General features: G+C 31.8%; 1 protein-coding gene across 2 annotated transcripts in view; it reads left to right on the plus strand.

The window, feature by feature from the left end:
* LOC127543922 (desmocollin-2-like) overlaps nucleotides 1–14,485 on the plus strand; it is a 33,657-nt gene extending 19,172 nt beyond the window's left edge. The window contains exons 8-17 of one of the 2 annotated variants that reach the window (XM_051970298.1): nucleotides 871–1,005; nucleotides 1,771–1,956; nucleotides 3,941–4,200; nucleotides 4,341–4,483; nucleotides 5,809–6,036; nucleotides 8,072–8,308; nucleotides 8,867–8,991; nucleotides 11,918–12,184; nucleotides 12,817–12,862; nucleotides 12,946–13,032. In XM_051970298.1, coding sequence (XP_051826258.1) covers nucleotides 871–1,005; nucleotides 1,771–1,956; nucleotides 3,941–4,200; nucleotides 4,341–4,483; nucleotides 5,809–6,036; nucleotides 8,072–8,308; nucleotides 8,867–8,991; nucleotides 11,918–12,184; nucleotides 12,817–12,852 — 1,617 coding nt within the window. In that variant the 3' untranslated portion in view covers nucleotides 12,853–12,862; nucleotides 12,946–13,032. Of the gene's footprint in view, nucleotides 1–870; nucleotides 1,006–1,770; nucleotides 1,957–3,940; nucleotides 4,201–4,340; nucleotides 4,484–5,808; nucleotides 6,037–8,071; nucleotides 8,309–8,866; nucleotides 8,992–11,917; nucleotides 12,185–12,816; nucleotides 12,863–12,945 lie in introns of both variants that reach the window. The other variant, XM_051970297.1, reaches the window with a different exon arrangement.
* The last annotated feature ends 3,278 nt before the right edge of the window (nucleotides 14,486–17,763 follow it).

The following is a 17,763-nucleotide window of genomic DNA, read 5'->3' on the forward strand; positions in this document are numbered from 1 at the left end:
CATATTTTGGCCTAATTGCTCAAAGATACATCATCTCTTTCCCATTATCTCTCTATTTATCCTGCTCTATTTATCCTGGGCAAGTATTAGCACAGTTAGCTACTACTTGCTTTCCTACTTTTGGCCATTCTGGTAATGTAAAAGCATCTTAATTACTTGTGACTTCCATATCCATTCTTCCTATGTTTCTGAGAAGATAGATTCAGGCTGTAGAATACATTGAATGAGAAATGCAAGAGTTAATATTTTATTCAGTAAGCAAAACAAGCCTTTTTTTTTTTTTTTTTTTTTTTTTTTTGAGTAAGGGAGACACTGGATTACAGCAGGGGGCATTAGGAAATTATTTGTCTAACAGAATAGTGAATAATTTGGAAAGGATAGAGTTTAGATTTATAGAAAATCAATTAGGATATTATTATGCTATGATGAAAAAAGGAATAAAGGTATAACATGGTTTCAAAGGAAGTGGAAAGATGGGGAGCGATCCAAGAAATGTCTCAGAGATAGAAACAAAAGAACTTGAATTTGATTCAATGGGAGGATAAAGATACCAAATTGAATAGGAGCCTTACAGGTGACTAATATTGGGTAATGGTGAGTATAGTGGCACCATAATTAGAAATAGAGAAATTACATGGGAAAAATTTCAAAGGCATAAAAATTCCTGCATCATTTACATCACAGATATGTTAGGAGAAGCAAATGAGACATTGTTTGAACCTTTTAGGAAAACTAAAAAGCATTATAGAAATTCAAGTTTGAATTATAATGGTAATAATGATAATTTACCATGTATTGGAAAAAATGGATGTTTAATGTATATAGGCTTATTCTTTTATCCTAATAATGATAATTTACTTTTTTTTTCAGGTTGTGGACAAATACAAATTGACACTAAAAGTACAAGATATGGATGGTCAATATTTTGGCAAGTCTACTAAGTCAACGTGCATCATTTCAATTGGAGATGTGAATGACAACTTGCCAATTTTTACAAGAACCTCTGTAAGGGCATATCTTTGTCAAATGTAACCTCACAAGCAAACATTTAATGCCAATGTTAAATGCTCCTATGTCCCAACTTAAGTCATACTGTCTAATGTAATACAAGATTTAATACTTAGGAAAATATTCATAAACTTAGGTAGTACTTAATAAGAGTTAAGTTGTCTTTTATTATTACCAGTGGAGTGATTTCTCCATCATAATTTAACACAAATTCATTTTCAAACAGGACTAGTCCTTGGCAAATTTTTCTTTTATGTTGTCTTTATGTATCTTCCCTACTTCTTTTATTGCCCTTCCCATCCGGTATTATTTTTAGTTCAGTTATGTTTAGCATGAAGCAAAAATCTGGGGAAAAATTACTCTTAATCAGATATTAGGTGCCCCAGGAACTGTATGTTAAATATAGGTAGACAATCTAGGAAGAGAGACAGCTTTTGGTAAAATGTAAACTTTACTCCTTGTAACCATTTATCTCCATGCCCCTATCTATACTATGCATAAGACTAGCCTAACAAAACTTCTTGTCTGTAACTCAGGGATAACCACAATTTGAATTCATATTTTATGTGGCATAGACAGACATATACCCACAAACAACTACCTCCTTACATGTATACACACACACATATGTACACACACACACACACACACACACTGACATTGATTTAGGAATTAGGAAAATGAAAATAACTTTCACTACTTTTATGTGCTTAATGTCTTTCTTCAGCAATATTAATAATAACAATGTGTTTTTCCCCCCAGTATGTTACAGAAGTAGAGGAAAACAAAAGCAATGTGGAAATACTTCGATTAGCTGTAGAAGATAAAGATTTGATTAACACTCCAAATTGGAGAGCTAATTATACTATTTTAAGGGGTAATGAAAATGGGAATTTCCACATTGTGACAGACCCCAAAACTAATGAAGGAATTCTTTGTGTTGTTAAGGTAAGAAGGTTTAAAAAAATTAAGAATTCAGTTTGAGAAGTAAAAAAAAAAAAGCAAAACCAAAAAAAAATTGTCAACTAAAGATTCATTTTGATAACTATAGAAGTAAAATGTTCATATAAGGAATTAAATTATTGTGTTTGACTCATAGAATTTGTCTTAAAATGACCTGCTATAAATATGAAATTAAAACTCTCAAGAAGTAGTTTTCTTGCCTAGAACTCTGAAAAAGGTTCATTTAGCCATTGCTTGAATATTTCAAAAAATGGGGAGTTCAGTACTTTATAAACCAGTTTATTCCCTTTTTGAATGGTTTTGATTTTATGAAAGTTTAAAAAACTAGTTATGACAAATATGATGCCTTATAATTTATACTTATTAGTCCTTATTGTAATCTCTAGAACTATATGGTTGATCCTTCTTCCACATGATAGCCTTTCATAATTGAAAAAAAAAAACTATCATGTCTCCCTCAACTTTTTTCTTTAGTCTAAAATTCTTCAGTTTTTAATCATCTTTTTTTTTTTTCCAAGTGACATGGTTTAGAGTCCTCTTGTCATACTGGCTATCCTCACTAGGATTTATTCTACCTAGTTTGTCAGTGTCCTGCTTAAACTATTACATCCAGAAGGAAACACAATATATCAGATGTACTTTGATTACAATGGGGGGATTTTTTGGCCTGAGTTGGGGGAATAAGATCTGATTTTTTTGATTTGTTTTATGTGAAGAGGGAGGTAATTTCTCACCATTTCAGCAACATTACAACTTCTAACATACAAAAAAGCTTTTCTAAAACACAAGTATTAAGTAGCTTTTCAAAATGAAATGGAATATAGTTTCTTTCCATGATTCAGGATGATTTGTGCTAGATAAGAAGGCAGATTTTTCCAGTAAAGAATAAGTTAATTCCCATAACTTAATGAAAATTGACCTGGGCTGATACCCATATGTTAAGGAAAGTTCTCTCTCACCTCTTTATCTCAGAAATGATTCTATGAGCCTGTTATTCATAAACTATGAGAGCTTGGGATTGAAAGGTTGTAGTCTGCTTTTTATAGGATCATATTAGGATATACATTTTGAGGTTGATTCTCAACCTCAATGAAGAGAATATCTGATACTTGTCTTTTCTCCTAGAGCATGTATTCTTGTGGAGTCTAGCGATATACTGAGTGGAAAAAAGCATTGAATTTGAAGTCAAGGGTCTTAGGCTTAAGTGTCAGCTTTGCTACTTATTCCTACATTTATGTTTTAGGACAAGGCACAATCTTTTGGGGACCTTAATTTTCTTATTTGTAAAGTCTAGAGTTTGGACTAGGTAATTTTCTAAAAAGTTCTTTCTACTTGTATATTTATGATAAAGTCATATAGATTTGCTTCCTGAAAACTAATTATGGTCAGAAACTATGGGTTGTTCTCACCACTAGCTGAGCATGAGGGCCAAGATACTAAATTGAACTTTCAATCATATTTGTTGTTTATTTTTTTAAAAAACATTAGTAAGTTTTATTTTTTAAAAAAAACAAATTATCCAAATAAAAAGAACAAATTAATGACCAATTAACAGGAAATTAAACTTATTTTTTAATTAAAGCTTTTTATTTACAAAACATATGCATGAATAATTTTTCAACATTGACCCTTGCAAAACCTTCTGTTCCAAATTTTCCCCTCCTTTCCCTCACCCTCTCCCCTAGATGGCAGGTAGTCCAATATCTTCAACCATATTTGGCATGTTTAATTAATGGCATATTTGGTTGAAATAGGAGAGGGGAAAAAAAGGAAGAGAGAATATTCCTTATTCTTTGATATTAGTACTCTTTTTTCCTTTAATGTGAAAAAGGAAACTTGGAAGAATATAATGGTATTTATGTAGCTCAAAAATCACTTCATCATATAAGGTCTTTATAAAATCAACATTGACAAATAGCAACTGAACTTGCATAGAATTTACTTTGATTTAATGCTTTTGATTTTACAGGGACTAAATTATGAGGAAACACGCCAGGTAGTCCTGCAAATTGGTGTAACAAATCAGGCTTCATTTTTTGGATCTGGTGGTTCAAAGACAACAGGCATGAGCACAACTACAGTTACTGTTAATGTTAAAGACCAAGATGAAGGGCCTGAATGTAGTCCTCAAATGCAGACTGTTCATGTGAAAGAAAATGCAGTACTGGAGACACAGATCAATGGTTATAAAGCCTATGATCCAGAAACTAGAAGCAATAATGGCATCAGGTACTAATAAGTACATCATGAAACAATTATACATTTATTATATTTCTTAAATTGAAGAATTGCTAAATTTTCATATTATAATTACTCTTTGTAATGTTTTTGACATTTTGGAAGACCTGAATTTAATTCCTTATTAACAGGTATCGAGCATTAAGTGATGCAAAAGGATTGTTCACAATTGATGAAACATCAGGTTCGATCAGAGTTCTTAGAAGTTTAGATAGAGAGTCAAATACCTTCAGACATGGCTCATATAATATTACAGTACAAGCAGCAGACAGAGGTAAGAATGCTAATTTTTTTCCTAAAGAAGAAAGTCTAGGAAAACGAACAACAGAAACTGGAACATATTATAAATACTTGCCTCTTCAATGACCTGCTTCCTTCCCCTCTCCCCCATTCCCTGCCCAGGGTAAAAGAAAGAGACTGCTATAACATGTTACTGATTTATGTATGCTTCTGATTTAATGTTTATTATTAATAAATCTTGTACTATATTTTGAAAGAAATACAGTGTCTTAAAAGTCTTGCTATTTGAAGTTATTAAAACATCAAGCTTTTGATTCCTGTATTAGTGACTGTCTTCAATAGGAAAATAAGTTACAAAAAGACTTGGATGTTTGATCAGAATGGAGGGTGGGGAATGGGGTAGTCAAGCTTCTTGTCATTGATAGTCTACTAATAATAAGCTGAAAGGATATGGAAACAATCTTAGATCATAAAATGGGACCTGAAAGTGATACCAGAGATCATATATTTAGAGCTAGGAAGAAACTAAAAGAATTTAATGAATTTAATAGAGGAAGAAACTCAGATTGAAGTGACTTGTCTAAATTTTCTTCTACCATTCAGTCCATCTCGTACCCTATTGCTAGACTAATCTTCCTAAAACATGATTTTGGTCAGTTTACTTTTTATTTGTATAGTAAAATTCAGACCACTTAGCTGGGCATTAAGCTATTTCCCCTCCCTTTTTTCAAGCTTTTTTCAGTTTTTCAACCGACTAATCAAACTGCATTGCTTGTTTTAGTTTACCTCAAACTCAAATAAAAACGAGGCCATTATTCTATAACCCTATGGGCTGTGTGTTTGTAATGTTATCCATTTTGTTGTATTTTTAATTATTCTATTAGATGTTTTCCAATTATATTTTATTTGGCTTGAGCTGCACTTGGGCAATATAGTCCATGTGTGGTTTGTGGACTATGTGTTTAACTAATCTCTAGCCTATGGCTACCCATCCTTCCAGATTTAGTTCAAATGCCATCTAGTCTGTAAACTCTTGTTTCCACCCAAGACTTCTCCAAATTCCTATGGAAGTTATTGACTATACAATTTATTTGATAATGAATCATTTCTGTCTTGTAATGTCTGTTGAGGGAAAAGACTGTCTTGTGCTTTATACTTCTCACTTGCAAATGATACTGTGTCTTGCACATAGAAAATGCTTAAATAGTTCAATTGGATTTTATCCAACAGAAAATTATCAAGTACTAAAAGGTATACTACATTTTAGTTAGAAGAGATAATACTCTTGTAAGCCTTAAAGTACTTAATGCCAGCTGCTACAAAATTATTATTGTTATTACTCTTATTTCTGTGTTTTAGATGGCAGAACATGTACTGGTATCTTGAGGATTATTGTTGATGATGTAAATGATAATGGTCCAGTCATACCCCAAAAATCAGTAATAATCTGCAAAACGCAAATGGGCTCAGCAGAAATTGTTGCTGTAGATCCTGATGAGCCTATCAATGGCCCACCCTTTCAATTCACCTTGCCAAGCAGTTCTTCACGGGTTAATGATGGAATATGGAGACTGAGCAAAATTAATGGTATGCATCCATAAATTCTTTTAAAAGGACTTTATTTAATGGAAAACAATCAAAATAACATTTATGTAATACTTTAAGATTTCTAAAGCTCTTTACAAGTATTATCTCATTTTAATCTGAAAAAAATTCCTTGGAGGTGTAAATATCTGTTTTACAGATGAGAAAGTTGAGGTCAATATGTTAAATAGCACAGCTTTTAAGTTGTTTGAAGCTGGATTTGAAGTTGTCTTCCTAAATCCAGGTCCAGCTCACTTCACCACTTAGCTATACCTAAATCTTGCTATCATTGTCCATTTTAGTTTCTTGTTTTCAGTGCAAGAACAAGATAATCATAACAGTTATACTGTGGATTAGGCAACAATTTCACTTGTTGTATAGGTACTGTCCTTCTTTGCTTGGTTCAAGAATCCCTGAGGATTTCATTCACTTCTCTTGAATCATCCTGGTCCAAACAAAATAAACCCAGGTTTAACTAAGTCATTTTTTATTCTACTTTTTCCTGTTATTTCTATAATAAAATACAACCTACCCATCTTTTCAAATCCTTCATTTTCTGACTCTATTCTATCTTTCCAATTTACTTCAAATTATTCCCTTTCATTTGTTCTCCATTCTAGCCAAAGTGATCTGCTTGCTTTTTTCTCTTTACAGACTGTCCTGTATGTTTAGAATGTTCCTTCCCCCCTTATATCCTTTTCTTGGAATCTTTATCACATATTAAGCCTCAATCTAGATAGTTATATCCTAAGTGAAACCTTTTTTTGTTCCCTCAGTTCTTAATGCTTTCTTCACCCTTAAGTTATCTTGAATTTATTTAGATATGTTTTTGATTTATTCACCCAGTAGCAGCTACTGAAGGTCAAGGCTGTTTTAATCTTTGTATCATCTCCCCCTTTTTATGCTATGGTATATCACTTTATTGTTTTTAGAGGTACTTTTGGGGAGAAAACTCCTTCTAATCATATAACTGTTCTATAACTAAAGTCTTATTGAGCACTGAGGTATTAAGTTACTCAGAAGGCAGACTGAACACCAGGTTTTTTGGACCCTGAAGCTGGTTCTCTACTGAACTGTCATTCATATAATCAGTGTTTAATGATTGTTTGTTGAATAAATCAGAAAATTTAAATATTTTATGACTGGATGCCCTGGTAATGTATATTCACTGACCTTATTTTCTTCTTTTATCAAGACTAGTGTAGTGGATGTACAGTCAGGTAGATCTGAGTGTAAATTTTGCCTCAAATTTACTAGCTGGGTAAACCTGAGCAAATCATTTAATATGTTTGCTTTGATTTCCACATATGTAAAATGGCTCCAATAATGATGCCTACTTTGCAGGGTTATAAATGTCAAGTGAGTTTATATATATATATATATATATAATATATATATATATATATATATATATATATATATAGTGCTTTGCAAACTTTAAAGCACTGTATAAGTGCTATTACTATTATTATTATTGACTATGATAATGATAATAAGTAGATTAGTGTAACATCTGAAATTCCTAATGTATGTTTAGCTTCTAAAAGAACTTTGGATTAAAATGAAGAAGAAAAAACTTAGGAGGTATTATGGCTCTTTTTAAACATTTTAGAGACAAGTTTTTAGATTTATTCTTTTTGACAATAGAATGAAGAGCATAGGATGGAAATTACAGAAAAGAAGTATAGGTTTGATATAAGAAAAAGAGAGTTATCAATATCTTTGGAGATTGCTGTCTTTGAAGATAGTTGTTCCTTGAAGGTTCTCAGCAAATGCTTGCCACCGCTTGTTAGATATGTTGCGGACAGAATTGTTTTTTCAAGCATAGATTGTACTTGCAGGATGACAAGATCCCTTCAGACTTTGAAATTCTGTGATTCTGTCCTTAATCCTTTTATCTTCTTTTGGTATCTTAACACTTCTATTTGACTTCCTATCATTTGGGTTATAATTAGTGCAGTTGATGAAAATTCTTGAGAGAGGTACAGATGTTTACCTGCATGTTTTATAAGCAATACTGCGCTTTATTTTCTTTCAGATACTGCTACACGCATAACCTTCCGCAATGATCCAGGATTTGGGGTATATGATATACCTATTGAAGTTAAAGACAGACTTGGCCTGTCTAAAACCAATGTATTGAGTATTAATTTATGTGATTGTGTTGTTCCAAGTGAATGTACAACTCGTGCAGTTCCATTGCTAGGTACAAATGATGTAAGACTTGGAAAATGGGCCATCCTTGCCATGATACTGGGTGCAGCATTACTGTCTTGTAAGTGTTTTGATTTACTCTAAATATGTAAAATATCCCTAAAATAATTGTCTTTCTGAAAATTAGCATTGTATTTAAGGAGTATGTGCAGTGCAGCAATTACATATAGTCCTGTAGCCAACCAATTCCTGAGTATATAATTAAAAGTATGAACAGTACATATCTTGGCTTTAGTCTGAGAAAAGGGTCATTTGTCATTCAAGGCAAAATAATCTTATGATTTGAATTTGTTTACATAATCAATTCTTTGATAAATTTTCAAGATCTTTTTCATGAAAGAATGCTTTTATTTATGTGCAAAAAAAATTCTCTCCCAAAATTAATCTGAATACTATGAGAAAAATTCTGGGTTTTTAAAATTAAGCTAATTTGAAACAAGTGAAATTTTGTTCCATTAGAGAAGGTATGCTTTAGCACATTTTTTTCTGTGTGTCCTATTGCATAAGCAAACAAGAGTAATCTCAGGTTACCCAAGTAGTCAAATAGAAATTAATTCCATATATATTCATCCATAATATTTTAATATAAATTACTCATTTGGTTCTTTTCTCCTCATAGGTATTTTATTTACATTAGTTTGTGGAGCTGCTGGTTCTTCCCCTGCAAAAAAACCTTTCCCTGATGATTTGGCTCAGCAGAATCTTATTGTTTCAAACACTGAAGCCCCTGGAGATGACAGAGTGGTAAGTGACATATATTTTAAGAACAAATATTTAGCCACAAAAGGCTTGTTGGCTTACCTCTTTATTCCTTGATCCCATACTTCTCTTAATAGGGTCTAAGATGGAATTGAGTCTTAGCTAATTTACAGAGCTTTCAATCCATTTAGAACTCCATTTTTTAAAAAGAAAATTTACATCTGTGTAACCCCAGAAATTGTTGGTACTTTTGAATTTGATTCATTGTACCAAGTGTGAAATTTTACATTCATCTCTATTAATACTTTGGCCCAAAATTGCTAGTCTGTCAAAACTTTTTGAATCCTGATTCTGTTATCCATTATATTAATTATTTCTCTCAGCTTTGTTCTTTTATTCATCATTGATAAAAATCTTAAATAGCACAAGCCTCAGGACAGATATGGGAATATCCCATTGTAGAACTCTTTCACAGTGTTCATCAACCATTAATGACTTCTCTTTCATTCCCCCATACAACTAGTTTCAAATATATCTATCTAATTGATATTTTTTTTAAATCTCAAAATAATCTAAGTATATTAGATATTCACTAATTATATCTCTAATTATATTTCCCATAATTTTGCATAAAATTGAAATCACAAGATACTTCCATTTTTTGAAAATCATACCATTTTTTTCTTTTCTAGATCAGATGATCTGAACATACAGTTAGGAAGATATATTCTTTTCTATCTCCTTAGTCATCTTGGTTATCTTATCCTTTAGCCATTTTTGTTGTCCTTATTCTATCCAAAGACTATTCTTCTTGGTAGAAAAACAGATGCAAAATGATAATTGAACAAGTCCACCTACTCAATTTTCATTGCCCATCCTCCTGAAACAGCTTATCTTTGGCAGCAGCTAGTTACTGGGGTAGGGTTTATTTCAGAGTAAATTGTCTATGTCTATTCAAGTCATTGACTAGCAAAGGTAATGTCAAGTTGGAAAAAGAAATAAATATGAGAAAATAATTAATATAATTATAGCAGCTTCAACATGACCTGTTTAATTTAGCTGTAGACTTGGGGAAATGATAAATCATGAAAGTAAGATAGTGATTATATTATATTTTTTTAAAATTGTACAAATTCAAACCAATCATCTTAATGAAAGGGAAGGAAATAGTTACTTCAGACAGCAAATAGCTGATTTCTTTATCAAACAGAAAAAGGACAGTTGGGGCAATACTGATAAAGAATATAAGCTCATTTGCAAAACATTCTGGAGGGGGAGGAGAGTAGACAAAATCACTTTGTAAAGCAATACAAATTTGAAGGGAGGAAAATAACTACAAAGAACTCAGTATGAAGCCCAACAATGATTTTTCAGAGTATTTGTAGTTGATAATGGACAGAGGACAACAAATAGATATGCATTAAAATTAATCTGTTATCTTATTTTGGTTTCTATGTGATTTTAACAATAATAAGTAGCTTTTATATGGCAATTAAAAGTTTACAAAATACTTGTTAGGTACTTTAGATATTATTATGATTTTGTTGATAAGAAAACTGAGTGGCTTTAGCATGCACTTGGTCACTCACCTAACAAGTGCCACAAGCTAATTTCATATCCAAATTTGCTTACTCCAAGTCTAATGCTCTATTATGCCCGCCTACCTTTCAATTATTAGCTATATTTTAATGAGTGGGAAAAAAAAAGATGCCTGAGCATCTTAAGTTTTGGTCATCCAATTATCTAAAATTGTTATTAGTACTTTAATATAGAACTATGATGTCATCAGTGAGGCACTCTAGGTATGGAAATTCCTCTCATTGATACAGATTAACATCTGGTTTGTGTTAATCTTAAAAATTGCTTGTAGCACTGAGAGGTTAGATGACTTGTCTGAATCACACAGTTGGTATGTGTCAGAGGCAAGACTCGATCAAAAGCTCAAAAATAGAGACTGTCTTGCTTTTCTATTTATAGCCTTGGTGCTTATACAGTTATTTGTATACAATTAGTACTTAGTTCATGCTTTTTAAAGTCATTTTATTCATTCATTCTTTATTGACTCCTTGGCCAGTAGTAAGTCCATCACAAACACTAGTTGATTTTGAACTTTCTCAGTTGCCAGACTATGTATCTTTACATTTGGGATTTTATAGAATCCTTGCTCCTATTTGGGTTTGTGTTGTTTTTATTTTTAAGTTGACAATAAGAAGAATTAGTCAAATTCAACAAGTACATGTTCTATATAAGAACTCCCTAGTAGGAATTGCAAAATAATAAAAATAATAAATATATTTTCATTAATAAAAATAATGAAACTGGTCTTGTCTTCCAAAGATTCACAGGGAAAAGAGTTGCAGAAAACTTTGTTATAAAAGGGAAAATGAAATAGGTTATGTAAGAAATTTAAAAACAAATCTTTACAAGGCATTGGTGAGGAATGTTTCTATGTGTGCTGCAACATTATGTGATAAGATTTCAGATATAGCAAGAGAAATTTGTGCAAAGATAGTTTAATTAACTTTGAGGGGTGAGAACTGGGAATATCAAGGGAGACTAGAGAATTTACTCTAAAGGTTTTAAGAAAAGGAATATCTTTCCAATGAATATTGGTTTTAATCCCCCCCCTTCTCCCCACAAAGAAGGAAACATGCAAGAAAGCATCTATTTTTAAATGCCTTTCAGACTTGGGGCATCATGAATCAAGACAGGATGGCATCTATTCTTGACCAAACCAATTCTTGTACCAAGTAAAAACTTAACAAATGAGCTCAATCGAACTATTCGTCTTGTTTTAGTGATCTTATTTTTTTTTTTCAGACAGTGATTCTAGAAATGAAATTATTTCTGGAAATTTAAATATATTCAAACTAGAAAAAAAATTAACATTAAATGATGAGTTTTTTTTTTCTATATGTACTTGTTTACTTTCTTCCTAACCCTCAACCCAAACTCTTTTATTTTCTTTCAGTATTGTACAAATGGATTGACCACACAGAATGTGAACACTGGTTGCACACTAGTATCAGGAGTAAAAAATGGTCAAGAAAGCTTTGAAATGATGAAAGGAGGTCATCAGACTTTGGAATCCTGTCGAGGAGGAGGACACCATACCCTGGATTCATGTAGAGGAGGACATCACACCCTGGATTCTTGTAGGGGTGGGCAAGTTGAGATGGACAACTGTAGATACACTTATTCTGAATGGCAGAATTTTACTCAACCCCGTCTTGGTGAAGTAAGTCTTCCCTAATTTTTAAAAGATAATAGAAAGTATATCTAAGTTATGATTCTTTAAAACATAAATAATTAGAAGTTGTTTTATGATTTAATAATATAAAATTAGCTTATATCTTCCTTAAAATAATTAGCTTTATTCACAGGGATGTTACATTTCCTCACTTGAATTTTGGATTTGGTTATATCTTGGAGGAAAAAAAACAGATATATTAATTTACTTATTACATTTATATCATTAACAGCTATTTGTAATTTTTTTTTTTTGGTAAATTATCTCAGTTTGTAGACTTTGGGGAACCAGAGTTTGAAACCAAGCATGAGAAATATAGTATTTAGTCTGTTTAGTAACTTAACTTTATTAAAAATATCTGAGCACATATCCTGCCTCAGGATGAATTAATTATTATTTCTCTTTGTTACAATTTCTCAAAGAAACGTAGAAGAGATAATAAATGTAAAGTTTTTTGAAAACCTTAAAATATTATACAAGTCTTAGTTATTATTGAACAAGAAAATTTTTATATGTGCATGTATATATGTTTCCTTTCTGATAATTAAAAGCATACTAAAAACTGATTTTATAGTATAATTATGATAAATAGACCAATCACGTGCATTTTTTGTATGTAGGAATCCATTAGAGGACACACTCTGATTAAAAATTAAACAATGAAAGGTAAATCAAAGAAATAATTTTATGTTAGTAAGTTTAGGTGTCTTAAAAAAATAATAATGTATTGTTCATTTTTTCCTCTGCAGAAGGTACAACTGTGCAATCAGAATGAAGATCAGACCCATGCTCAAGACTATGTCCTTACATATAACTATGAAGGAAGAGGCTCTGCGGCTGGTTCTGTAGGGTGTTGCAGTGAGCGCCATGAAGAAGAAGGGCTTGAATTTTTAGACCACTTGGAACCCAAATTTAGGACTCTAGCAGAAACATGTATGAAGAGATAGATAACTGTCTCTCTAATAATTCAATACTGGGACTTGGAGTGGCGTTGTGGTTTTGTGTTTTTGTTATTTGGAGAATTCAAAGCTGGGATATTTTAAAACTTGAATGCAACATATTATAGGTTTTTATTCTTTATTTGAAAAAAGCTGTTTTGCCAAAATGCAGGTCCACATCTTATATTAAGCATGAAAATTTACCTATGCTCACACTTAAAACAAAAAATTACCTGTCTTCCTTTGAGGAGATGGAGAGATAATAAAATGAATGAACTTGACATTTTTTTACTAGTAAATAGTAAAAGGCACTTGGTTATTTGTAGGATTGCCTTAGAGGTATTATAAATATGATTATATTTTGTTAGTTCATGGATAAACATTCTGGATTAGTAAGTCTATAGTAAGTGACATTTAAAAAAAAAGCACTAGAGTTTTACTATTATCAAGCACTTAAACTTAAAAAGTTTAGTAAAGCTCTTTTTAGAGGCTCTACTTTTAACCATTATTTTAGTCTTAGTTTATCAGACATATTCAGTATTGGTAATTGTGAGGATGCTTAAAAACAGTTTTTTCCCCCATTATTTTAAATAGTCTTCTGTAGTCTTAATAACAGTTTGTTTAGTAAACTCATTGTGAGCAGTGCAAGACTTCATTTAAATTATCACTCTATTAATGGAGTCCAAATTTCTGATGATTTACTGTATTAAAAAAAAAATCGGCACTGGATCTACATTTCATCCTTTGACTGCCATGGAAATGTAGATTTCAAATATATTTTCAAAAGCATTTGCATATCTTTGAAAGTTTGTTTTTGCAGTGTTTTTCTTTGATATAATCTTCATATCATAAATGTTATATTCTTTATTTAAAATATTTAGCCTAAAATAGCTATAATATGGGCTAGAGGAACTCAAAACTTCTAAAAATCTTCCCCCAACACTGATCCCCTTTGCTCTATGGACTGCTTTTGTTTTATGTAAAGATATGTCTTCTTGATTTTATGGAAATATGTGTTATTAAAATTGTATCAAATGTGTTTGGTGACTGTTTTACTATGCATTTTAGTCTTTAGTTTTGCCATTAAAACTATAGAAATAAAATGTACTCCATGCTTTCAGTAGAACCAATTTAATTTTTTTTTAAATGGGGAGAAAAAAAAATATGTGTGGATATATAGAGTTTAAAATTCAATTCAGCAATTTATTAAATACTTACCTTGTGGAAAACATTGAACTAAATAATGAAGATGAAAAATGAATGAAATTCACTATGAGTAATTACATGTATTCAGATTCTTAGAATGTGACAGCAACAGAAGAAAGACAAAAAATAAAGTCTTCTAAGAAAATTTGAGAATTTTCAGTTATGTTTATGACGAATCATGGTAAAGGGTCACCGGAATTGAACCTTGAAGAATTTCAATAGAGGGAAATGAGCATGGAGTAATTTCAGGGATGGAGATGTCATGTGCAAATGCATGGAGAAGATCAAGGTCATGGAGACAGATCAAGGTCAGAGAACAGCCTGTTTGTTGTGAACATGGTGGGTGTGGAGGAAAAGAAATGTGATATAATGCTGGAAAGATAGATGGAAGTCAGTGTGGGTGGTCTTAAGTGGAAAACAAAGGAAACTATTTTAATATAAAGGCAATGGGTAGTCCCTGTAGGTTTTTGTTTTTTTTTAATAGGTGTGACAATCAGATTTTTGGATAGAAATGGAATAGAATATTTTGGCAACTGTGTGAAAGATTGTAACAAAGAATTCTAGTTAGGAGGACTTTTGATTAGGTAAGACATGATGAGGTCTGAATTAAGGAAGCTTTATTAAATGCACAGACAATAGAAGCAAGAGATAATGAGATGGAATTAAGAAGACCTTGTAAGTTATTGTTAGTAAAAGGTGTGTGTGGAAAAGTAAAAAATGACAATATTGGGAAAATAGGTGTCCAGTTTTGAAAATGCTAATTTTGGGGTACTTGTATAAAATCACAATTAAGATCTTTAATAATTATTGTTAAATTCTAAAGTTGATTATCTGTTAATCATATTGATCATTTAAAAGTTGTTCCTAATGTTTACTTTTGTGAGAAATAAAAAGATGGCTATCTACTTGAATTTTAGGCTAATGCCTTTCCTCTGAGATTGCTTCCAATCAATCTTTTATACAAAGAACTAGATGTTATCTAAGGCTCTCCAGCTCTAAATCCTGTAGTATTAAATGATCTTGGCATAAATCTCAGGCTAAGAATGCTTCATCAAATTCTCTCCCATAATATTTCTGATAAAATAGGAGCAGACAAAAAACAGTCTTGTGACAGATTGAATTCTAAATCTAAACAGGGTAAAACAGAACTGTGCCCTGGCATCCCTTGTTTATAACATTTGGCATTGCTATTAGATTGGTTAGATGTATGTCTTTTAATTTAAGAAGTAAGAAGATAAGTATTATCCTGTAGGATAATATTTCTTTAATATTACTTACCAGGAAAAAGACTGAAAACCCAGGAAAATACATTGGCTGATATTTATTGAAAGGGAAAGTTTGTCACAATTTGTAACAAAATGTCTATATGCTACCCAAATCACTATGTAAATAATGATATGATAACTAATAATTACAAGGATTCATATAGTGCTTTAAGCTTTACAAATATTATTTTATCTTTACAATATCCTTGGGGGAATAGGTGCTATTATTTTCCTCAATTTTTTTGAAAACTGAAGCAGATTTAAATACAGGTCTCTGATTCCTAGTTCATTGCTCTATCCTATATCTATATCTATATAAATATGTAATTTTAAAAATTATTAAATATTTATTGAACTCAATTCTATTTACCTGGATGTAAACTGATGGGAGAATAGTCTATCCATGGAACTAATGGGCTGTTAGTTATTGTTCAGTTGTTTTTCAGTTGTGGCTAACGCCATGTAGTTTCCTTGACAAAGATATTGCCATTTCCTTTTCCAGTTCATTTTAGAGATGAGGAAACTAAGGCAAACATAATTAAATGGCTTGCCCAGTGCTCTGTCCACTATATCACCCAGCTATCCAATGTGCCATCAGGATTAATGAATTTGAATGTTGCTACTTTAATGTGTCTTCTTTGTCCAAAGACCAAAAAATGGACATACACCTAGAAGGAATGAATGCTAATGATAGTTAATGAATTATAATCACATTATAGGCTCATATATTTAGAGCTAGAGAGGTCATTGCATCTAATTTCTCAGCATATATATATGAAATAGCTAGCAGTTATATAGGTCTCTAAAGTTTGCAAACATATATATATATATATATATATATATATATATATATATGAGATAAATTATTTGATCCTCAGACAACACTGAAATAGTATTATTCTCATTTTACAGATGAGGAAACTGAAGCTGATGGAGGTCAGAGTCATAAAAGTTAGTGTCTAGGGCAGGATTCTGACTCAAGTTTTGATGACTCCAAGTCCAACATTTTACCCATTAGTGCCACACCCCTCCCCAGCTGACTCACAATGAAAGTAAGTCCTGAACCTTGGATGTATAGGGAAATCATTATTATAAATGAAATCAGAAGACATAAAGGCACTACAACTAAATGGGAGAATGCTTATTTTATGGGAGATGAGTCTCTAAACAGATTGCTTGTAGCTGACAATGGCAGAGTCAATCTGTATAGCCACAACAGCTGATGCACTGCGTTGTGAGGTACATTTGCTACTTTCAAGTAAGCAGATTCTTGATTCAGTAAGTAGTTGGAGTCAGGATCTCTGGCTTCTGAGGATATCTAGAACTTATAAATTCTCTGTACCCACAGTCTTCTGCTGGATAGGTAGAAGCTATCCTAGGATTTCATGCCCAATCTAACTTGTGTTTGAGATTCCATCCCCCTACCTTTAGTGCTCAGCCAAACCCTTATAGACTGACAGTCTTTCTAGCTAGCTAAATTGCCTACTCCCTACCTTACAAAGACTAATCTTCCCTTTGAATTAAAAGGAGGAGCTACATTAGGCCTCAAAGAGATGTTTTATAGTCTCTTAAAGCCAAGATTCCAAAAGAGCAGCTTCCCTAGCTCCATCAGAGTAAGGAATTACGTGAAAGTATAGCTTCCATAGACCAGATAGATTACTTTATGGAGGATCAGTTCATATAAAATTATTATATAAATTATTTTTATTTTATATAATTATCATATAATTGCATTATATATATTATACAAAATATTTTATTTTTCAAATGTGTTTATTTAATTGAATTTAGTGTACCTGATAGTGAGGGTGCTGGAGAGAGTGGAACTTGTAGTTAATTTGTTATAATTTGACCCTTGCTAATCTTACTATTTCTTAAGTGGATATGGCACTAACATAGCCCCATCTTTACTTAAAAGAAATTCAGAAGGAATCATGATAGCCATTGTAGTTCCAACTACTGGAATTCTATTAAATAGAATAGAGAGGTAAAGCAAACAAAGGAGTATAATTTCTCTAGCCTCCACTACCTGGGCATGAAATTCCATCACACAGTGAATCAACCAACAAAAAATAGTACCAATTATGTGCCAGATTCTGTGCTAGATGTTGGACAAACAAAACAGAGCACAATTCTTGTTGAAGACATTTTCTATGGG

This window comes from Antechinus flavipes, chromosome 1 (genome assembly GCF_016432865.1).
Source record: "Antechinus flavipes isolate AdamAnt ecotype Samford, QLD, Australia chromosome 1, AdamAnt_v2, whole genome shotgun sequence".
NCBI classification, from domain to species: domain Eukaryota; kingdom Metazoa; phylum Chordata; class Mammalia; order Dasyuromorphia; family Dasyuridae; genus Antechinus; species Antechinus flavipes.